Genomic DNA, 24,000 nt, shown 5'->3' with positions numbered 1-24,000 from the left:
TGACTCCTAGGTATACACCTAGAAAAAAACTGAAAAAATGAAAACCGGGACTAAGATGCTTATGCACCAATGTTCGCAGCACATTCACAAGCAGCCAAAAGGTGGAAACAGCCCGAATGTCCATCAACAGATAAACGGATAAACAAAATGCGGTATGTATGTACAATGGATTATTACTCACCCTTCAAAAGAAACAAAATTCCAATACATGCTACAACATGGATAAAACTTTAAAACCGTTGTGCTAAGTGAAATAAGCCAGACACAAGAGGACAAATATTATATGATTCCACTTACACAGAGAGAAATGAGATAGAGGTTACCAGGGGTTGGGAGAGGGGGAAGTGGAGAATTATTTCTTGATGGGGACAGATTTCCGTTTGTGTTACCAAACTCAGGTTCTGATGCTCTCCACTCCAAAGCCAATACTCAATACTCAAGAGACAAGTGCCAGAGGTTGATTCCAGCTGATACAAATGGATTGAGGCAAGAGGGTCTTCAAGTGGCTTGACAATGCCCTCTCTATGCCCAGTTGATAAACTTGCTCCTCACTTTTATGTAGATAGAGAAAGAGCCTGTTGTCTTGGTCTGGGTGCTACAGAACAAAAGGCTTTAGTGACAGGGGAGGTTGGTGTGTAGGATTTCTCCAATTAGGAAACATATGAAAACAATGTTGACAAGAGATAAGAGCAAAAGCATCCTACCAATTTCATGTTGACTTATGTTTACCATATGTTCTATCTCCCCACAGAGCTTGTTGTATGTTGGAGTTTATATAAGATTTACAAATACGTAAGAGATAAGATGAAAATTATCTTTTCAACTTCATGTTGACTTATGTTTACCATATGTTCTATCTCTGCATACAGCTTATTGCATATTGGAATTTACATAGGACTTATACACACACACACACATATATATTTATATATATATTTTATTTATAAGTGATAGAAGAACTGAAGATATTTTTCCCCCTAACTTACTTGTTTGGTTCCATCAGCTCAATTCCAGGGAAATCTTCAAGAAGGTTGGTTCACTGAGGATAATGAACAAAGGTCACAGAACTCTATACATCCCATTTTTTCTCATATCTGGTCCCTGGGAAGTTGACCCTCAAAGTCAGAGAATTTTCCACACAGTTGGATGTGGCTGATGATAAATAAACATGGTGTTAATCATTTCTGTTGGACCATAACTTGATTTTCCTGAGTCTCTATTGTAATTTTGCTTTGGGTCAGAAGTAGAAAACTCGAATTGATTGATATAAATATCACGTTTGTGTCACAGTCTGCCCAATGTCCAGTCACCTGTTCATAAGAAAAGGGCCAAATCTCCATTGGTTTAATGTCCCTAAAGCTGTTCTCTCAACCGAGAGTAAAATCTTATGAATTTACCTCCTTTTTAAGACAGAAATGGGAGTTTAATCACTGTACACTCACCTGCTTTTATTTTAGAGAAACAAAAAATTAAACCTTCTTCTGGCCAGGTATGATGGACAGTACACATTTATCTATAATTCACTAAATCAAAACATTACCTTTCAAACAAGATATATCCAGTGAGACCTTTAGTTCTCTTTCCCCTAAGATGTGATCATCACAGTAAGATTCTTCAGGGTAGACCCACATAGAGATGAAACCAGCTCCTCTTTCCCTAACTCCCAAGTCCAGATCATCCTGAATGGAATTTTCAGAATATCCTAGCACTTATTCTATGTTACCAGTTGCTTCTCTGTAGTTTGTACTCTAGTCAAAACTCACAGTTGAAGAGAAACCAGAAATGTGGTTGTTTGGGGAAACTTATTATGGGAGAGGAGAAAGCTTTAATTTTTTTAGCTGTTGATATTTTTACATACTAATCTCATAACTGATCTCATTCAATATTCATAAAGACTCTGTGGGGTAGCTTTTTTTTTTAGCTCCTATTTTACAAATGAGAGAAGTGAAGCACAAGAAGTATATAACTTCCTGACGGTCACACAATAAGAAAGGGGAGGGGAGAGGGGCAACAGAGGGGTAGGAGATTGAGGTGCAAACTATTAGGTATAAAAGCAGCTACAAGGGTAGATTGTACAACATGAAGAATATAGCAAACATTTTATAATAACTATAAATGGAGTATAACCTTTAAAAACTGTGACTCACTATATTGTACACCTGCAATTTATATAATATTATATGTCGACTATACTGCAATAAAAAAGTGGGGGGAGGACTGTGTCTTTGAACTAAACCCAGTTGAGGCTGATTCCCCTGCAGCATTTTCTCTCTTCTGGCAAACAGGTCCCAGACCATTTCTCATTCTCTTGAACTAAAGACAATAGTGCTCCCGCCTGGCAGTCAAGCCAACCTTCCTTTCTCTGGCCTTATGGATCTCTGGTGCTCAAAAAACCATGTCTCACACTTTTCTGCCATCTCTTCCTGTCGCCACTCCAACTGTCTTTCCCCATAAAAAACCCTCCAGTCTCTCCCTGGTTTTTCTAGGTTGGGAGCTTCCACCCAGCTGGACTCAGCACCTGCCTGGCTGTACCTCCCTCCTATGGAATCACCTAGAGTGGAAGCACAGTCAGGGACTGCAGCGGTCCTGGCAAGGGGGTGACATCACCACCTGGCTTCTTACATCCTTCTTCCAAGGACAGACCCTTTTTCTAGCTGACTGGGGCCAAGTCTGGATGATGAATATACACAGAAATGGAGAGAAATGATTGTTTTCCCCTTGATCACTTCTTCTAGGTGTTGCGATCGCCCCATCTTTTGTGATTTCCCATTTCCTGTTTTCTTCTGAGAAAGCCTGAGCACGTTAGACAAGAGAACAGGCTCATGGTCTTCATGACGGCACAGCCTCACTGACACTTGGTATCTGGGCTTCCAGGTCTTGGGACAACGTGGGACCAGGAAGGACTGTTACCTCATCAGAAAACCGACATCGTTCACAATGTGGGTCAGCTGTGGGCTGTGAAATGAGAGCGAGGGGGAAGGCTCTTCATTTCTTGACCTTTTTCCTTTAAAACGGAACCAGATGAGGACCTCCCAGTAGACGTCAATGGAGCAGGTCTGGTGGTTAGTGAGGATGAGAAGCACCTGCCCATGACTCAACCGCTCTGCAACTTTATCACTGCAAGAGCTTTGGTGGTTTTGACCATTAAACCATTTAACATGTTTTTTTTCCCACTTAGTCATACATTTGTTTCACTTATATCCATAAGTCGTCATTGGTTAAAGTTATGGATTGTATGGAATATTCATGTTGAAATGTAACACATAAACGAGAAGCATAAGAATGATCACTCAGAAAATTCACATATTTATCTTTAAAAAATAAGTCATGAAAAATTTAAATTTACAAAAAGTAGGTTATAGAATTATACATCAAAAACCATATATACTATATTTTTGCCATGCCATATTTGTCATAATTGTTTCCCATCTCTTTTTTTAAAGTAATAACATTTATGGACACAGAAACTCGCCCCCATTCGGCCCCCTTCCTTACTTCCTCCTTCCTTGGAGTTAACCATGATGAGCGTGTGTGTATTTTTCCTTCAAATGTTTGTACCTTAGTACATATGTCTGTAATTATAAACATATGGTATTATTTTAAATTTGCATATGTATTCTGTTTTTGAAATTTATCCATATTTATTGACAAAAATGTACTAATCTAATAAATATTCTATAACACATCAAGATGTCTTCAGCACTTTATTAGACCCTGGGAAAATAAACACAGTTGGCCCTTTATAACTGCAGGTTATACATCCACGGATTTAACCAACCGCAGTTCAAAAAATATTTGGAAAAAAATTCCAGAAAGCTCCAAAAGCAAACGTTGAATTTGCCATGCAGTGGCAACTATTTACACAGCGTTTATACTGCATTAGGTATGCTAAGTAATCTAGAGATGATTCAAAGAACATGGGACAGTGCGTGTAGGTTACGTGCAAATACTACACCATTTTATATAAGGAAATTGAGCATCCGTGAATTTTGATACGGGGAGGGGGATTCCCCCATGGATACGGAGAGAGGACTGTACTTGGAAACTAAGCATTGATATTTTTGGTTTTTTTCATTATGTGTGTGTGTGTTTAGGCTCTATGTGTCAAAAATACAAGTCAAAGTCATCAAAGAGAGGGGAAGAAACAGCTCAGTGGTGGAGCGCATACTTAGCATGCCTGAGGTCCCAGGCTCAATCCCCAATACCTCCACTAAATAAAGAAACAAACAAATAAATAAATAAACAAACCTAATTATTCCCCCCTCCCAAAAAACACTGAAAAAGAAAATGAGAGATGAGAACAGGTGACTAGGAAGTAACACTAGATGTGCACTAGCGAGCGGAACAGAATTCTTCCCTGCCTGAAGTTTACAGGTATCATCTTTTTTAAAAAAAAGCCATCAAAATTTTTTTTTGGAAAAAATAGCAAAAGTAGTTAAAATTTTAAACTTTGTATTTTTCAAACTTTGTTTAAATGCATTATTTTATCCCCAAATGAAATGTGATACATAAAATGTCATTTTAAATCTGTCTATAAATTATGTTTTCTTTCACAATAAAAATTAATTCAATAATGTGAAGCACTTATTAAATGTGGATAAATCAAATTGTCTTTTTAGATATGTATTATGAATATTATTGAAGGCTTTAATAAAACTAACTTACGATGTAACCTTTAATTGTAATATATTGATCTAAAGTAATATTTTATGGAAAATAATTTATTTTATATTACATAAACATATACTATGAAAAATGGCTAAAAATTCCTTAGCGAATTCTTGATGTTGTATGTTACTATGAATTAAAGGAAAGAGAAATCTAGATTGATTTAGACCAATCTAAAATTATACAAACAAGGCAAGGATTTTTAAATGCTTTAATTCCCACCACACCATTTCTCTCATATACTATGATTGTCCAACTAGCTGGCTTGCTGTTAATCACCCAGCTGAGACCAAAAGAATCACTAAACCCCAATCATCAACCCACAGACTCACAAACTAAATGTTTATTGTTTTAAAATCTGAGTTTTGAGGTGGTTTGTTGCATAGCTTAAGTAGAAATGAACTGCCACAATGAATACAGTGGCTTTTGTTGTTTGCAATGGAGAGCCTTAGACCACTTCCTTTAGTTCTTCCCGTCAACCTAGAAACACCCACATTAGCTCACTCCACGAGTAGTGTGTGCTGGGGCCAGTCAAGATGGCTGTCCTCTTGCTCTCTGCATGTACATGCCCTGCTGGACCAGTGCCTGCTCCCCCTACCCTCTACTCACATGACTGACCTTCCTGCACACTTGCCCCAGGCCCCTCCTGGTGACTGTCCTCATCAGAGGGGCGGTGAGCGCCTCTCTGCTGGTTTCCCTGGTAACCAGTGAGCCAACCTACCGTCAATTCCCCTTATAACTGCTAACCTCCCCCGGGCCCCAGTGGGGGAGACTGCCGCCCTGTCCTGCCCGCCGTCTGCGGCACATGGTGGGGAGCTGCGCCGGGACCTTGCTTCAGACGTGTAAGAGCCCCCCTCCATTAAACCTCCGATGTCTCCATCACTGCCTCTGGGCTCTTTCTTTGGTCTTGAAGCTGGGCAAGGACAGCCTGCGGGGCGCAGCCCCACCAGCAGTGCTGGGCTCTTGTCATGGACGAATCGCAGCCATAGACGCTGCAGATCAAACTGTGGGAGAAAACATACATGACCCATGTGTTCTTGAATTTTTAAGTCTTACCACGTGTGATGAATTTAAAATAGGAAGAACTAACAGAGCAACTCACAAAAATTTTTATCAGAGGCAGAGAAATAGACCGCAGGATAACATGTCTATAGTAGTCAGCTTTGTAAATCACAGATTTAGGCCATAACATAGCCAGCTTGTTCCCAGTATCCAAGCACTATTCCATGCCGTCCTGACATGGCTCACTCTGTCCACCTTCACAGACACCTTCTTTGAGCTGCTTGTCTCGTAGCTGAAGCCCAGAGTCCAGGTGAAGGGCATCCTCTTAACACCCAACACCTAGAAGGTCCTTTATGGAGAAACTGGCAAGTTCATCACCAAGACCACAAGAGCTAAAGCTCACCTATTCAAAGTTCTCAGCCACCTGAATCAGTAAATGCCATTCCTCCATAGTGATACCCCAGCCCCTAAACACAGCGGGGACATGGTTCCTCCAGCAGCTCCAAGAGCAGGCCCATCTTACAGAACTAACAATAGACTGCCTCAATTTCCTTATACATGTTAGGTAACTCAATGTCCCTTTAGGGACATTTCCTTGTGGGGGACCTGAACAGGACGGCTCAGCAGGAAACAGAACAGTTAAAAGAAAAAGGAAAACCCCTGCAACTGAAACAACAGATCAGAAAGTACACAAATCTGTTTCTAAATCACATCCGGGTTCAGTTAATGTTTACCATTTACAGCTTTGCCTTCTGTTACTGGTACAAAGGCTGTGCCCCAGAAGCACAATATAAGAAGCCAGACAGTGAGCATCTCTCCATCACTACGGCTGCTGTGTCCCGCCCACTGCTACCACCCAAAGAGCGCACGATGGAGAAGCTTCTTCCAGGTGTCCTGCTCCTCGTCTTCCTCTCAGAGGGGATGACACATTCAGGTAGGTCCTGAGCCTTGAAGGGGAAAAGTTCCTCCGAGTCCCAGGGGAGCTGGAGTATAGCTCCTCTTGCTGCTGCTGCAGCAGCCGTTTTGAGGAAGATGAGAATGAAGGATGGGATAAGTTATCTCGAGGCATGACAAATCACCTCAAAACGGAGCTTAAAACATCGACTGCGTATTATCTCATATTTACCGTGCATCAGGAGTTAGGGAACAGCGTAGCTGGATGACTCTGACTCAAGGTCTCTCCTGCGGCTGCAGTCAGCCGACCAGGGCTGTCCTCCCATCTGAAGGCTGGACAAGGCGGGCATCTGCTCCCAAGCTCACTCACAAGGTTACTGTCAGGACCCCGGTCTTTACAGGCTGCAGGGCTCGGGGCCTCAGTTCCTCATCGGCGCTTGGCGGGAGGCTTCCCTTAGTTCCTTGCCACGTGGACCTTTCTACAGAGCAGCTTGCAATGTGGCAACTGACTTCTCCCACAGGGAGTGACCTAACAGAAAGTGCCCAGCACAAAAGCCACAATCTTTCCATAATCTCATCTTGGAAGTCACATATCTCAAGCTTTTCTGTATTCTGTGCAAGAGCAGCGAGTTCGCCTACAATCAAGGAGAGGAGAATTCCATCGGATGTGTCTTCAGAAGCACCACAGATGCTGCCGAGTCAGGCTATGCCTGGCATAAGCAAGCCCCAGACCTGGCTTTGCTGACCATGTGGAATTACCTCTCCCCTGAGAGAATAAGAAGGGATATGTAGCTTTTATTGGGGAAGGAAAAAAAAAGGGGTCATTGCAGGGGTTGGGGTGTTCATTCTCTCATTCTTCTCAATCTGTTAGTCCAGGTCACGTGAAATATGACATTTTGGAAGAATTCTGGACTTGAAATCAGAGAACCAGTTTCTCCCAAACTAACTGAATTGACTTTGTGAAGTTGCTGAACTCTGAGCCTCGGTTTCTTCATCCATGAAATGGGTATAAGAATGACATCAAACTTGCAAAGGGTTGTTTAGGAAGATTGGGTGAGATAAGTTAAAGTGAAAATGTACTTTGTGATGTGTTAAGTGTTGCAAAAAGTTAGTTTTTATTAGAAGTGAAAAAAAGCTTTAACGTTTTGGCATCCATCCCTCTGCACCCCATTCTATTATTGCCACTAAGCACAACTTCATCTTCTCAAGTTGGAGACGCCCCCTTCTCTATCATTTCACTATCACTCTCTTGCCAACCATGCTATTTTGCTCCAGTTTTGTATACTGACAAGGTCCCAAATCATGCACCGGGCGATGAGTAGATCACAGGGTATAAATTCATGGTTTACTTTCCCATCCTTCTAAGTCTCGTTGTAATGGATGAAGCTCCTCCCCCCACCTCTGAAATCTCTTCCTAGCCCTCCCTCTCTCTAAATGTTCTGTTTCTATTCTTTGTCCAAGGTGAGCAATTCTTAAGAAACCCTTGTATCCAAGGAAATAAGAATTCTGCTATGTTTCCATTTCCTACTTAAAGCAAAACTAATTCAACTCATAGTGCTTCTCGGCTATGTCTCCCTTGATTCAGTTAGTCATTATTCTCTAATTTATTTCAAGGCCATAATAGTTGTTAAATTTGCTTTTCTAAGCAAGAAAAAGAAAAATAATTGGTTTTTATAATGATTAAGCCCTCCCCTCTCGTGGGTCTTAAGAGGAAATAAGGAGACGGTGAGTAATTCCATAATCCTGGGTTGCAGCCATGGGGAAACTGGTCCCGAATGGGCATACAGAGCTGCAAAAAGGGAGTGGACAGGAAGGTGAGGACACCATAAAGGCCATGGGCTTTGCACACTGTTCTATTCCTCACACGTTGCACTAACGATGAGCACTGGCCCAGCATAGCCAAGCCATGGTTCAAGAAGGGACATGATAATTACGTTTAACCCCAGCTATGAGAGTCCCGTGGGAGGCATCTCAGAGCATGATCAGTGGTGGGAGAATACAGGATGCTCCCCTCCAGGAGTCAGCTGTGTTTCATTTTCTACGACTGGTGTTTGCTATTCTATCCGGATGAAACCTACAGAGAAGATGGGCGTGGGGGTTAATAAAGGACATCCCTAATTCCTCTGTCAGGATAGCTGTAGCAAAGCCCACCTCGTAACACGCACATTCTGCGCACGTGGTCACGGAGGTAAGGCACCTGCAGGCACCTTGCGAACTCCAGCGCGCTGCGTCTGTTCGCTCGGGAGGCAGCTTATGGTCCAGAGTGAGAGCAGACCCAACAAGAGCACTGAGAGAATTTCTGTCCCGTTGTCTTTTCTCCACAGACTTGGGAGGGAAGGCGTTTATTTTCCCCGAAGAATCAAACACAGCCTATGTGTCCCTGATCCCCCGGTTGAAGAAGCCGCTGAAGAACTTCACGCTGTGCCTGAAAGCCTTCACAGACCTCAGCCGCTCTTACAGCCTCTTCTCCTACAGCACCAAGTCCAGGGACAACGAGCTGCTTCTCTTTGTCAGCAAAGTAGGAGAGTACATGCTGCACGTGGGGAACGCTGCGGTCACCTTCAAGGCCCCCCCGTCTCCTTACGCTCCAGTCCATCTCTGTGCCAGCTGGGAGTCTGCCTCTGGGATTGCTGAACTCTGGGTGGACGGGAACCCCGTGGGGCGGAAGGGTTTGCAGAAAGGGTACTATGTGAAGCAAGAGGCAAGCATCATCCTGGGACAGGAGCAGGATTCCTTTGGGGGAAGTTTTGATGCAAAACAGTCCTTTGTTGGGGAGATATGGGATGTGTCCTTGTGGGATCGGGTGGTCCCCCTCAGGGACATGTGCGCCTCGTGTTACAGTGGCAACGTCTTGAGCTGGCAGGCCCTGACTTATAAAGATAAGGGCTACGTGGTGGTTAAGCCCACCTTGTGGGCTTAAGCCTCACACTCTGCCAACATGACTTCTGTTTAATAACACACATTCTCTTTGAAATGAAACACACTGACTTAAGTTTCCTCCGGCTCTGTTAAGATGGTGTAAACCACATTAAGGACACAAGGGATAAGTAGGCCTTTAATACACAGTCTCTGTATATGAAACCACCTTGGGTGAACTGCACCAGGATTTTCTGGAGCATCAATCTGTCAGAACCCAGGGGAACACACAGCTTTCAGCAGGGGTGCCAATCTTGCAGAGCCCTGGACAGGGGATGTGGGAGGACCCGTGGGGATTCTGTGTGCCAAAAAGCCATCAGTCTATAAAATGACTTGACTGCTGGGAGGGCCTTCAAGAATGGGCTACTGTTGTGGGCAGGTCCCCCAAAGACAGACTCTTCTGTGGGGCCTTCTCAGAAGTAGGGGTGTGAGTGTCCCCACGAACCTAGCCCGGAAAGGATGCAGAGGTGTTTTCAGGCAGAGGCAGAGAGGAACTGCCTTGCAGGCTCTTCTTCACACTCACTCCCAGGTTGCTGTCTTGGAGGCAGGGGCTCTGGGGAGGCAGAGCTTTGATTCTTTCAGGAAACCCTCCCCAAACGTGAAGATTGCCCTTCTTGGGCCTTCCACCCTTAGGGATTCCCAAGTCCTTTGTCTGACATGCACTTTCAGTGCATCGTCTATGGGGACACTTGGACTGTTCTTAAGCAGGAGGGGCACGGTGGGTGGGAGACATAGATTTTTTTTTTTAAACATCAGCCCTTTATGGACTGGAAGACATTTGGAAAGTTCTGTCTCTTTTTAACTCCAGGTCAAATAATCCTAAATTCTTAAAACTTTCTCACAACTCAATACAGTTTTCCCCTTCAGGGGGCAAAGATAGTAGGAATTGGTAGATGCCCAGACTCTTCTTTAGACAAAGGCTTAAACTCAGAGTTTAAACCAGGCATCCAACGGTTCACAGAAAATGAGTTCATCAATGTAGAAATGAAGCGGACCAAGGCAAGACACAGATAACAGCTCAGGCTCCACGTGGAGACTGAATGAAAATCACAGGCTAATTTCCAGATCTGGGACAGTCAGAGTTAGTTGGGAGGCAGGACCAATACATTTACTTTCCAAAAAGATCTTCAGATACCCCTACACTTGTGAACGAATACACTGTAGCATATGCATTCCCCCTACAGAAAGCATGTCTAACCGTAGTGAAATTCACTTGCTGGATGTGACAAGTTGCTTACTAGCCTGTGAATATACAAAACTCACCAAGGAGTCAGTTCTAATGGGAGCTTTGACAAAATTGGGAAGAACAAAATTTCATGGGTCTTTAAGGCAGGTGAGAATGTTTTAAGTTGATAAAATTTCATCTGGAATGTCAGAATCCGTTACTCTTGTTGCTGCCCAAAGGAGAAAGTGATGATAAGTAAGAAAGGTGGTTTTGACTGTGCTTTCAGCACATACTGTCCACCAACCATGTTCTCTTTGAAAGTTCAGAGCTCAATATCCACCTGGCATTTAGGTTGATCTTTCAACCTGTCACTTCCAACAGGTGCTATGCAGCCCACTTTCCTGCCATTAGCACAGTGGAAACAATCAGCTACCCTCCTGCTTATTATTCCCAACCAGCTCTCTACCTTGTGAGCAGCATTGGGCCACTTCCCTGGGGGTAGCCATTCAGATGAACAGACAGTATAGGAGAATGATGGCAAAAACAAAATTCAAGTCAAAGAAACTCTCGTTTCTTTAATGCAGGCTTACCACTAAATTTTTCTTCTCTCAGGGTAGAAGAAGAATGATAGGATCAAGTTTTCTTCTGATTACAAAAATACCCAGAGGATGATGGGCTCTATACCAAACCACCAAAGATGCTAGGCAAGACGGTTCCTGCCAATAACACGGTGGAGGGCATCCTTGACCTCCTTGTTCCTTAAAGTGTACACCACAGGATTAAGCAGAGGAGTGAAAACGGTGTAAGTCACTGAGATCAGCTGGTCCTGATCCCTCATGTTGTCTGACTTGGGCCTGAGGTAGGCGATGGAGGCACAGCCGTAGTGGATGATGACCACAGTGAGGTGGGAGGCGCATGTTGCAAAAGCCTTCTTCCGGCCCTCGGCTGAGGCAATCTTGAAGATGGTGGAGATGATGAAGATGTAGGAGATGAGGACCAGACCCATGGGCACCACGATAACCAGAGAGCTGACGATGAAGTTAATTATGTTGTGTACAGCGGTGTCAGCACAGGAGAGCTTCATAACCGGGCGGATATCACAGAAATAATGGGCCACCTCTCTGTCACAAAAGGGTAGCCTGAACACAGAGGAAATCTGAATGACAGCCACCAGCAGGCCAACGCTGCAGGCCCCCCACACCAGCTGGGCACACACTCGCTTGTTCATGATGACCCTGTACCTCAGGGGGTGGCAGATGGCCACGTAGCGGTCATACCCCATGGCTGTGAGCAGGAAGCAGTTGTTGATGGCCAGAGTGATGAAGAAGAACATCTGGGTGGCACAGCCTGCCAAGGAGATGGGCTGGTTCAGGCCTATGAGGTTACAGAGCATCCGAGGCACAGTGATCAGCGTGTACAAGGTCTCTGATGTGGAAAGCACAGTGAGAAAGAAGTACATGGGGGTGTGAAGGCGGCGGTCAATGCTGATTATGGTCACAATGGTGACATTGCTAGCCAGGGTGAAAAGGTACAAGGTAAGAAATACCACAAAGAGGGTGAGCTTGTGTTCATGAAAGCTGGAAAAACCCTGGAAAACAAATTCACTCACTACTGTGTGGTTCTCTGCCTTCATCGATAAATTCCAGGTCCAAAAGCTGGAGATATAGGCCGAGCAGCCTAATACATCAGTGCCCTGTGCTTTGGGCAGGAGAACTGTAGGAGAAGGAAATACGGATTTGCTCCTGATGGATGCTTGGTTAATGGGGACTTCTGCTCACCTACAGGTGAAAAAGAGAAAGACACAAAAAGGAAATAAATTCATGGATGGACACTTATGCATAAAGCTACAAAAGAACAAACAGAGATGGGATAAGGTGGAAGGAAGGAAGGTGGGGTCAAGTTTGGAAAAGGTTTCCTCGTGTGTTAGAACATAGATGTTGGGGGAAACTGAGGCTAAAGAAGCAGGAGATGCATGCATAATTAAGTTTGAAAAGAATTTTGTTTCTTGTAGATTATAGTTTCAAATTTTCATTTACTTAAAAAAAAATGCCAACTTTGCCCACAACTCTTCCCCTTTTGCTTAAACCACAATTTTACCATCTTCTTAAAGATCTTCCCTTCTAGGTTGCCGAACAAGACAATGCTCCCTGCTCCAACAAGACATGGGTGTTTGCTTACACCCTGTTCCACTTGTCTGCACCTTTCTTGAACTCTTTTTACAAATCACTCAGTAGCTTCAAACCTGACTACACCCCGACCAACCCACACGCACATTGTTTTTAACAAACCATGTTCCTCTCTCCAGTTTTTCAGTTCTTACCTCAAGTCTCCTCTTGCTCACAAAGTCTTCTCAGGACTAAACACAACATACGCATCCAAGCTTTCTACAGTGTCGTTCAGTTGCTAAGTTGTTCTCGTGAACTGTGCGTTTTCTAGCTCGTGCTTAGATGTGAATTTTCACAGGTAGTTTAACTTACCCTTAGACTTCTCAACTCTCTTTTCCGATTCCTTCAGAATTATAAACTGGTATCTTTGGGGAAACCAGTTGGCCTGTCTCTTCCTCTATTCCCTATCTGGGGAGTTACTGGGGATCAGAAAGTTCTCACTAAAAAAATATTTAATAATAACAACAACAACAATATTAGTCCCTTAGGCACTTTTTAGTTTATAAAGAGTTTTTAACCTGTATTATTCAACAGCATAACAATCCCGTATGTTAGGTCAGAATGACCTCCATCCTGCAGATGGGGAACCTAAAGACATCTAGGGTTAGGTCATTTTCCCAAAATTATTAAGTTCTAGATTCATTCTTTTAATTTTAAGGCCATTGTGGTTTGTCCTACACCACGCCTGCCTGAGAAGCATCATGACTACAAAGCAGATGAGAAAGAATATACTTTTCTTGTTTTGTTTTTACTGCAAAAAATTAATGCATTTTCCTCACTCTGGGAGTGAGATTACATTTGGGAAAATTTGGAAAACCTGGAAAACACTGGGAAAACTGGAAAAATTTTAGGATGTTTAGATAAGTATATGAAACATTAGTGACAATGCATATCCATTCTCCTTGGCTTAATATTTCTACTCCCAATTATTTACTTTAAAGAAATAATCAAAGATACGTATCAGGATATATGTATAAGAAGTTTTTATGATATTAGTTATATTAATGAAGGACAAAAACAATATAAATGAATACAGGAATGATTAAATAAATTATAACATGTCCATCTGATGGCAACCATGTAGCCATGATACCTCTAAAAAGGGCTGGGCTGACAGAAAAATACAATAGATAGATAGATAGATAGATAGATACAGAGATACAGAGATACAGAGATACACAAATAGACTGTAATTTTGTAAATATAAAAAGAAAAGAAAAGAAAAAAGAAGGAATTAACAAAGGAAAGAAACACATTCAATAGCACACATGCTTTTAAAAAGCCTAGAAGTAAATATACCAAAATGCTAAAAATATTTTTTTCTGAGTAATGAATGAAGAATCTCACATCATTTTTCTTTTTATGCTCTCTCTATAATCCAGATTTTCTTCTTAACTACTCCTTTCTAAACAGAAAAACACAATTGTGAAATTCTTCTCCCACATGGAACTCTCTAATGAGGCTGCAGAGAAGACTGAGAAGAAAAGGTGAAAGCCGGGGGTTAATTTATCTTGGAGAAGAAAAAGTTGACAATGTAACATACAAGCAACTTAAAAGTCTCTGAACAGACATTTTATAGAAATTTGAGCACCCAAGGGCCATATCCAGAGGAAATTAACTTCAGTTTTTAAAGAAAGATTGTAGCTGGTAAAAAGAAAAACTTTCTGAGCAGTGCCAGGAGTGGAGCGTGGCAAGTGTGATACTTGCTCTTGGGTGCAAAATTTAAAGGAGCACCCAAAACTAATCCTGTAATCAAGAGGAATACAATTTTAATGCAGTATTTTAAAACATTAATGCTAAAATCAAAGATGAACAAAATATTGAAATTTTAAATAAAGACAGGATCAGTGTTGACTGCTACTGTAGTGGAATGCAAGTAGTTGAATGAGGGCATATTTTGAAGAGCAGAAAAATATATTTTCAAAACATAGAGAAAATGCAGAGCAAAATATGTGCCCCTTTTCCTCTGAGATATGGTGATAGGCTTGTCTGTAATCACTCCTGTTTAACTGAGATTCATGATGTATTACTGAACAAGATAAAATTCAAATCTTATGTAACTGGAAAATCAATCTACCTATATTAAGGGGAATGAAAAAAAAAAATAAGCTAGGTTAGAGAAGAGAAAAGATTGAGCTGTGCTTGTGCATTCCTGTAATTCCATCTCCTCCTCCATCACCCTCTCGGGAAAATGAGGACTCCTCAAGGTGGCAAAGACCTGATGAATGGTAACACTAGGATCCTAAGATCATGACAGCTGAAACAAAATGGCAGCCAAGCTTTGCGGAATCCATGTCACTGCAAAAAGCAACACTTCACACCACTTTCTGTTTCCTTGGATTCTGGATCTTTAGCCAAAAATATTTCTTCACACTAAAAAAAGTAAAAATATTTCCTTCTAGAGAAATCATTTTCTGCTTAGACCTGACAACCAATCCTAGGCAAGGGATTAATTTTATTCATTTCATTATCCAAGTCTTTGCTTCCAATTGGAAGCAGGCTGGAAAAACTCATGTGCTTGGTAGCTTTAAGCCTTTTAAATATAACTGAATCACAGGACCTTAGTGTTAGGAGGTAATTTTAAAAGCACAGCACTCCTCACAAAGAGCCCCCAAACTCTGCTTCAGTGCTTCCAATGATTAGAAATTCATTATCTTACAAGTTAGCATCCCCTCTTTAAAAAAGAAAAAAAAAAACCTAAGTTTACTTTAAAAAGTAAAACTAGGCTTTTTTATATAATAAAAATGCTTAAGGCAAAAAAAAAAAAACCTGTCTATACAGAAGGGTATAAATGGAAAAGTTAAATTTCTCTTTCTGTACTTCACATTCTTTGGTCCAGAGGTAAACATGATTCATGTTTGCTTGTTTTAATTTGTTTATTTCTGTCTAGAAAATTCCCAAGTACAACTGTGTATATTTCTATATCATTTCAATTTTACACAAATGGAATTAGACTGTGCATACCAATTTACAACTAGCTTTTTTCACTTCATATTGTATCTTGAATACTTTCCATAACAGTACTATAAATCTATCTCACTCTTTTCATTTCTAATGGTGCAGACTATCTCATTCTATAGGCCCATATAGATATTTTTGAATGGCCTTAGTTCTTAGAGAATGGTACTTCCTATTGACTCAATATCTGTCTCCCTGCAACTTGCCACAGCCCCACATTATCCCATCTTCTCTTTCCTCTTCAACCTGATAGTCTTTAAAAAATCTGGAGATCATTATAATGTCTCAGCTAAATTTCATGTCCTTGAATCCATTAACAGAGCAAGATGAGCATGAAGAAATACAATATTAATGAACATGATAATCAATACAACCAAATACTGAAACCAAAGAGGGAAAAGAATAATATTTTGGAAAATACACATGGCATTCCATTTTCATTCAGTTCTGTTAACAGCCACTCACTGTGTCCGACCTTAGCAATAAGGAGGAGTCATATTCCAGACAGTGATCTTTAAAAGTCATTGAAAGGATGACTCTATTCAGAGGAAGCAGGTGAAAACACCATGTGTTCAAGAGGCATTTGCAAGGGAAGCTAAATCCCACAAAGCAAGAAAAATTCAGCTCCTCTAGTATCAGAGAGAACCTCAAATTACTGCTATATTCCTTGAGGCTGGGGGCATTGGTTCCTTTGGCTTGGGAAGTGGCACAGGAAAAAAAAAATGCAGTCTCTGAAACTCTAGCTTTCAGGAGCCTTGGATATTTATTTTCCCCAAGAGGAGCAAAGCCGTCTACTGCAAGTCTCCTGGGATCATCCCTTTGAAAATCCCTCTAGGGTACTAAGGCTGAGAGAACCCTTGGGCTTATCTCAAGGGCTTTGTTAGGAACTTGGATAGTAGATGAGGGAGATGCTTTCATTTGCTTACTCACTGCTGAGGGTTGTTGGGGTTGCAGAAATTAATACTGTATTGAGTTTTAGTCAAGTAAACCATAGAAATACTGGATAAGCTTACAAAGAGAAGACCCTAAATTTTAGTTTTTCAGGATTAGAGAGCAGCCAGCTTCCTGAAACTTACTCAAATAAGATCATAGCAAGAGGGCTGAAGAAGCTATGGCTTCTCTTGTCCAGTTTCATTCTACAGCCAATTTCCAAGAGTCTTACCAGACGTACATCTCAGCCTAACTCTCCCACTTAAGGAGATCCATCTCCCACACTTGGGAAGGGCAGAATATACTTTCAGACCCATTCCTCATGCTCCCTCTGGTTCATTCTCAGAACTTGGTGGAGACAGAAGGAAACAGCAGTAGATCTCTACTCCAGTAAGTTGAGTTTCTGGCTTAGTACGACCTCTCCATCAACACGGTCTCTGTATCCGTGGGAGATGTTTTAGTTCTACCATGTACAAAATGTTGGCCGTGAGGATCTTCACCTCAGACTAAGACTTTTCTTTCTAAAATAATTCTACTTCTCTCTAATTAAAAAAGTACTATACGTTCATTATAGAAAACACAGGAAAGGAATAATAATGCCAGTCACTTATGATATCCAACTTAGAAACAGCAACACTATTAACATTTTGATGACAGTCTTCTAATCATTTTTCTATGCATCTATATGTTTGTATCTGTTTACACATATATACTTACGTTTATGGGAAAAATGAGATGGTTATTATTTTTGTAGCTCTTTCTCCCTTTTAATAATATGTGGTCACGTTAAACACACCTTTTTTATATCCAGTTTGTTTTTCCTCTTAGCAATGTATTGTGAACTTTTCCCGTTATCAAATTTTTTTCTGTATTCTTCTCTTTAAACAGCTGTCTTGCCTTCTGTCATAGGAATGCTCTATATTATAGTGTGGTTTCAAGATTCAAATAAGCATCATGCATTACATGTGGTTGTTACATCTTTAAAAAGTCTTTTTTAGTCTAGACCAAGGTTTCTCAACAGCAGCATTATTGACATTTTGGGCCTGATAATTCTTTGTTGTGTGTGTGGAAGGTGAGGAGGTAGGTGGTCCTGTGTGTTACAAGATGTTTATAGCATCCCTGAACTCTACCTTCTAGAAGTCAGTAGCATCCTCTCCCCTTCTGCCACTATGTTGGGGAAAACCAAAAATGTCTCTAAATATTGCCAAATATCCCCTGGGGGCAAAATCATTCTCCTTTGAGCATCTCTGGTCTAGAGCATTCCACCATCCCTCGCCTTTTTTTTTTTTCTTCTCATTTCACTGACATGTTTAAAAACTAGGTCAAAAGTTTCACCTTCTGGATATCTATTTACTCATTGTATCATTTAACTTGTTCACCTATATCCTGTGTTTCCTGCAGATTGGAAGTAGCTAAAGGCTTAACTAGATGCAAGTTCAGTTTATGAAACTATATTAAAATATAATGAATAAACTATATTACACTATATTAAACTACATAGAAATTATATATAACCATATATATATATGTACAATTTTGCATTGTATTAAGTAGGGTTGTCAGATTTAACAAATAACTATACAAAATACCCAGTTAAATCTGAATTCTAAATAAATAACAAATAATTTTTAGGATAAGTATATCCCAAATATTGCATGGGACATACTTATACTAAAAATTATTCATTATCTGAAAATGAAATTTGACTGGGCATCCCATATTTTATCTGCTAACCCTAATCAGAAGGCACATATTGTTTCGTTATTTCACTGATCAATGCTACATTGATCGGTGTTTCAGGTAGCAACAGCCTGATGCTCTATTCAAATTGATCCCATTAATCTTTTATCATTTCATCTTTTAATGGCTCTTCTCCAAATCAATTTTTTAGTAGGGATTGCAAACAGTGCTTTTCTAACCATGTCATTTCTTCTACATTTATTCCATGAAATTTTTTTTTTGTATAGAAGAAGTTTCATTAATTAGGGCAACAGTGCATGCAAGATAAAACTTAATAGAACTGGAATTCAAATGGGGTCCTCTGATTCTGAGTTTAGTGTGCATTCCATCACATCCAGTGGAAAAAAAAGACTTCTTGATGATACACGACTACAAATAATCATAATCTGGCAAGCCTATGTCTTATAATTAGCACAGAAATGCAGCTTGGGGGTGGGAGTGGTGCCTGCAAACTGAAGCCAATTCATAAATGATTCTCTAAGCAGAAAAAAGGAAAAGCTCTAGAAGTAAGGGGTAAATGATGGCATCCAGAAGACAAGAGAGTGATGCACAATTAGAGAATCTCTGGCATTTTTCCATTTTCCTTCCATTCCGGCCACACATTCTGAGTAACATGTTTTAAAACAATCCATACAGCCAAGTACATAGGCATGGATGTGCCGCAGACAGTCAGGTTGCTTATGGTTCCTGAAAGGGCTAGAGATTCATTCACAGATTGTAAAAGGCAGGTCAAAGGAGACTCCTCTTCTTCAGCTATGTGACGTGTGATTGGTGTAAAGGGTATCTGCAGGTCAGAATCGGGCAACACAAGGAATTTCATCTTCTTTTTCATTTACTGACTTCAGTGTACTGCATCTCCAGTTAATTAAATTTAAAGTTGGATATCTCATAGTTAGAATGGTAGAACGCAGAAAGAGGATTAGAAGACCTTATCTTGTCCTTATTTTATATATCTCCATATGGCTGGCAGGCCATCAGTCACAGAAGAAAATATTCTATGATACTCATTACCATAGGAATGAATTGAAGAGTATGTTCCCTGGTATTGGTTTTCTTAAGTAGAGATGCAAAGACAAGATTGGTGACTCCCATGAAGGAAACAACTGGAGGCAGAGTTGCCTAATGTAGTGCTCTTTAAGAGAAAAAAGATAAATGAACTTACTTACAAGACAGAAACAGACTCACAGACGTAGGAAACAAACTTACGGCTACCAGAGGAGAAAGGGGGTGGGAAGGGATAAATTGGGAGTTCAAGCCTTGCAGATACTAACTACTATATACAAAATAGATATACAAATTTCTACTGTATAGCACAGGGAGCTATATTCAATATCTTGTAGTAACCTATAGTGAAAAAGAATATGAAAAGGAACGTACATGTGTGTATGTATGACTGAAACATGATGCTGTACATCAGAAATTGATGCAACATTGTAAGCTGACTGTATCTCAATAAAAAAGGAAAAAAAAACCCCAGATATTTCTCCATAAAAACAAAAAAAAAGAGAGTTTTTTTTAAAGAAGTTATCTCTAAGGAAAGAGAGGATGATTTATTAGGTTGCAACATCATGATAGAAGTAGTCAATGAGCTAATTACTCACTTTATATCTCTAATAAATATTTATTGAAAATCTAAACATGCCCTACATCATGCTAAGAACCAGGTAAAGAGCAATCAATCAAAATATATACTACATGATGAGGAGTAAGACAAAAAAAGATGCAATTTTTATATATTGTGACTCATACTTTGATAAGAATGGAGTAATATGGGAACACTATGTAACTTTCTGACGTGCATTTTAATACATTAAAGTACTTATATCCACCAGGAAGCAAAAGTCATGAGGTGACTGTTCCTGAATATTTACTATAAAAAACGAACCAATCAGCATTTTGAGTTACCTTGTGAGTTTGAATAATGTCTCAGAGACTGGTCAGCTTTAGAGAGTTTACCACTGAGATCTGGGGCTTGCATGGCTGAGACAGACCCTGGATGGTGGGAGCTACACTAAGATTTTTCTACTTACCAAATTCATTGGGCTGTTCCTGCTTCTTCTCCGACTTGGTAACTCTAATGTATTCAATGCCGTTAATCACCCTCTGTCCTCACATTTTCTTCAGCCTTAACTTTGTGATACTAGTACTATTTCCTTGTGTTTCTGCTACAAAGAAGCTTACCCGTCCGTGGTGGTCATTTAGCACATGGTATACATCTCTCAGTCTGTTTTCCAGAGGAGATGGTGAATGCCATTTAATCTGGGCAGTCAGTGAACTTGAGGTTGTTAAGACAGACTCTTCTGCACCGTTATCATTTCAGTGTGTGATTAACCTAAATATCTAAATTAACCACCCACTATCACATCACTCTGATTTAATTATCTGCCTTGTCACTACCTGGGTATGTTTTTGTTCATTTCCTTACTTCTCCCCACATTGGGTTATACAGTCCTTAACAGCACCTAGTCTCTCGTCCTTTCCTCTGTCCTAAATCTTCAGCCAAAACAAGCAGATAATTTAGCTCTGTATTTGCCACTGATTAATTGCTTAGGTATAAACTTGCACAAACCATGCTCTGGTGTTCAGGCTTCTCAAAACTTAAAATAATTTAAACTGGTAATCTCTAACGTCCTTTCCCATTTTAAAATTGTGATATTTTCCTCTACTTTGGGACTTAGGATAAAAGCTTATAGGAAACTGAAAATACCATCTGCCCCAAGGCACTTTCAACAAATGTCCCATAGTTACCATCAATCCTACATCCTTTCAGAGTTCTGCCTTGAACTCCTTTCTTTCTTTGATTTCCACTTTGAAATCTATTACCACCTCCTGTTGCTTTTTCTTTTCACCTCTGTCAGCTTTCAGACAGTATCACAGGAGGCAAGGTTACTATAAATCCTGAACCATCAGCCTGGCGGACCAGATAGGAGAACGAAGGACTCATCAACCAGGCAGCGGGAGTCACTGCTCTTTTGGGAACCACCACAGGACCACACTGTTCAAGTAACTTATCTTCTTGAACTCCTACAATCCTAATGGCCAAAAAATGCTCAGATGTTAGACCTGCAGAAAACCTTAGAGCTCAGGTAGTCCAACCTTCCATTTCATAGACACAACAGTTTGGAAAGAAGTCTCAACTTGTGAGGTATAAGCATGAAATTGTTCATCTTTTTTCCCCAAAACTCCTACTGTGGCCCCACTCCTGTTGCACAGCATGCTCCTTTAATGAAATCTTATACCAATTTCATCAACTTTTAATCACTTCGTGTTACTAAAGCAGTCTCACTGGAGTTATTAAACACAGCCCTGTTATTTTCAAAATTTATATTTTATTTGAAATTCTCTCCAGTCTCCAGTATCCCCTAACCTCCACCTTCCCCCAGTCATAGAATAGGTTTGTGGCTCCAGTGGTTTGATATACATTGGGAGGTGAAGGCTGGTGACCACACCACTCCTACCCCTTTCTCTTCCCAACAGCAGCCACTTCCTTCCTGGGAGGTGAGAAGAGAGAATGGAGAATGAAAAGCAATTATCCACAGTGTATTAGCCGACAGCTCTTTGGTTGTAACTACTATTCTTGTATATGAACACCATCTTGTAAGTGGAGGTATAGTGATAATGTCCCCCTTTTGTTAGTTGTCACCATTTCTTTCGCATTATTGATTGTTCTTTCTCATTTGGTAATTATCTAAAAGGAAGTGGTCTCATATGAGTACTTCTGTAGGGTTTTCAGAGGAACCTACATTCTGTCTGTCTGCACAGCTCCAGCATATCCATCTAAGGCTCAATCTACTGCAGCTCTCATTGCAGGTAGCCCAGTCCACAGCCTCTTGTTACTGGAGTCCCCATCACCCAAAGAGTAACTCTTTGGGGGAAGAAAGGCAAGGTGGCAAGCCTTCATCACCTTCTGCTTTGCCCACCTAACCCACAGGACAGGTGCTTAGCTTTGACACAGGGAATGGTGACAACACAGGGTAACATCTGGCACCACCCCCCGAGGTCTGTTACTTCTTTCTGGACTTTTCCTGCAAGCTCTAGCAGCATTAGGTGCTCTTCTATAATAATGCTTCATAAACCTTATGGCCAAAGATGTTCAGGCGTTCTCAACTCATTGGAGGTGGAAGAAGTGATTCATTTCATTAGAAATTTAACATCTCTTTTTAACTGCTTAATTTATTTAGTGGAAATGCTAATGTTTTTGTTAGTGCTCTGGTTATAGGTTTTGCATAATTTGCCACAATATTTTTTTCCCAACGATTTGTCATTTTTAGTGCGTTTCTGCAGAATGCAAGGACTTTTTAAAATAAATGCATATGACGTTACAGCAGAAACACCTGTGTTATGTTTGAGAACTATTAATTGAATTGCATGAGTGAAAACCATTTCTCCCTTTTTGCCTTTTCCAGGACTTAATTAACTCTTTCAACCATCTTCCCTCAGTCTCCATCTCTGCTTCCTGGATTACTCCCATCAGCTAATAAATACGATCTAGTATCTCCTATAAAACACAAACTTTCTCTGGACCCCACATCTCCCTGCATCATCATCCCAGAGCAAAACTCAGAAAGTTGTCTACATAGGCTGTCTGCTTTCTCACTTCCTCTTTACTTTCCAACCTACTTCAAGCTGGCTCCCACACATACCAATCAACTGAATTGCCCTTTTGAAGATCCTCCAAGTGTCCGCAGTGCTAAATCCAACGAATGATTTTATTTTCTTACCTTACTTCACGTCTCAACAAGATTCAATGTCATCAACCATTTCCACTGAACTGTACTCTCTTTCCAGCTTTAGTGACAAGTTCCCTCCTCCCTTACGGCTATTTCCTCTGGTTTCTTTTCTGGCTCCCCCCTTCTGCTCATCTTCTAAATATTGGAACTCCTTACAGCTCTGTCCTGGGACCAGCTCTGTTTTCTAACTGCTGTCTTGCTTTAGCTGATTTCATCTTATTCCAGAGACTTTAAACATACGCCAAGGATTTTCAAATTTATGTCTCTAATCCAGACATTTCTTCTGGTCTCCCAACTCTTGTATCTGCCCATTTAGGATACAAGCTTGGATATCACAAAGACACCTCAAACGAAAACATCTCTTTGGGCACAAGTCCGCCTTCTGCCCAGGTTGCCCGCCTCCTGAATAAAGCCACTTTTCCTTTGCAACCAACACCTGTCTCTCAAGTACTGGCTTTCGAGTGGTGAGCAGCCAAACCTGAATTCGATAATAATTCCTTAAGGACAAATATTTTCCTCAATTGCATCAGAGTCAATCACAATCCTTGTCAGGCAACTTGAACAACTTTGCAGCTTTTGTCTTTATAAACCACTGACTCTATCTCTTCCCTGGAGTATTCTTTTCATTTTACACAAATCTATGTCTCCAGAATTGCAATTCTTAAGACCCCAAATAAAGCTCTTTTTTTTTTTTGCAGCCTCAGTATCGATTATTCTTTGACAATTGCATTTTCTATGTACTCCAACCATCAATAGTAGAAAATAAATGCTGATCAGCAATGCTAGAAAAAAGAATATATTTTCAGTTTCTCTTGTAGGGAAGCAGAATTTG

At 40.7% G+C, this 24,000-nt stretch overlaps 2 protein-coding genes across 9 annotated transcripts in view; one reads left to right on the top strand and one right to left on the bottom strand.

Annotated features, from left to right (window-relative positions):
• Positions 1 to 4,893: 4,893 nt before the first annotated feature.
• LOC102538295 (olfactory receptor 10J1-like) overlaps positions 4,894 to 24,000 on the bottom strand; it is a 240,045-nt gene continuing 220,938 nt past the window's right edge. For 4 of the 8 annotated variants that reach the window (XM_072946301.1, XM_072946298.1, XM_072946300.1 and 1 more), the window contains one exon: positions 11,195 to 12,423. In XM_072946301.1, the coding sequence (XP_072802402.1) occupies positions 11,346 to 12,278 (933 nt within the window). In that variant the 5' untranslated portion in view covers positions 12,279 to 12,423 and the 3' untranslated portion in view covers positions 11,195 to 11,345. Of the gene's footprint in view, positions 5,673 to 11,194; positions 12,424 to 21,796; positions 21,930 to 24,000 lie in introns of those variants that run through there. The other 4 variants (XR_012062778.1, XM_072946302.1, XR_012062780.1 and 1 more) reach the window with 4 other exon arrangements.
• LOC102538027 (mucosal pentraxin-like) lies at positions 6,397 to 9,484 on the top strand. The gene is made up of 2 exons (XM_006215627.4): positions 6,397 to 6,604; positions 8,889 to 9,484. Exons 1-2 carry the CDS (start codon positions 6,397 to 6,399, stop codon positions 9,482 to 9,484), a joined length of 804 nt encoding a protein of 267 aa, XP_006215689.3.

The sequence above is a fragment of the Vicugna pacos genome, chromosome 21 (assembly GCF_048564905.1).
Source record: "Vicugna pacos chromosome 21, VicPac4, whole genome shotgun sequence".
Classification (NCBI taxonomy): domain Eukaryota; kingdom Metazoa; phylum Chordata; class Mammalia; order Artiodactyla; family Camelidae; genus Vicugna; species Vicugna pacos.
This window is presented reverse-complemented; position numbering and strand designations above follow the sequence as displayed.

Coding starts and splice junctions, on each gene's coding strand:
- LOC102538027 (XM_006215627.4), top strand. CDS start 6,397: ATGTTTACCATTTACAGCTTTGCCTTCTGTTACTGGTACAAAGGCTGT. Junction 6,605..8,888: donor AGAGGGGATGACACATTCAG/GTAGGTCCTGAG, acceptor TTTTCTCCACAG/ACTTGGGAGGGAAGGCGTTT.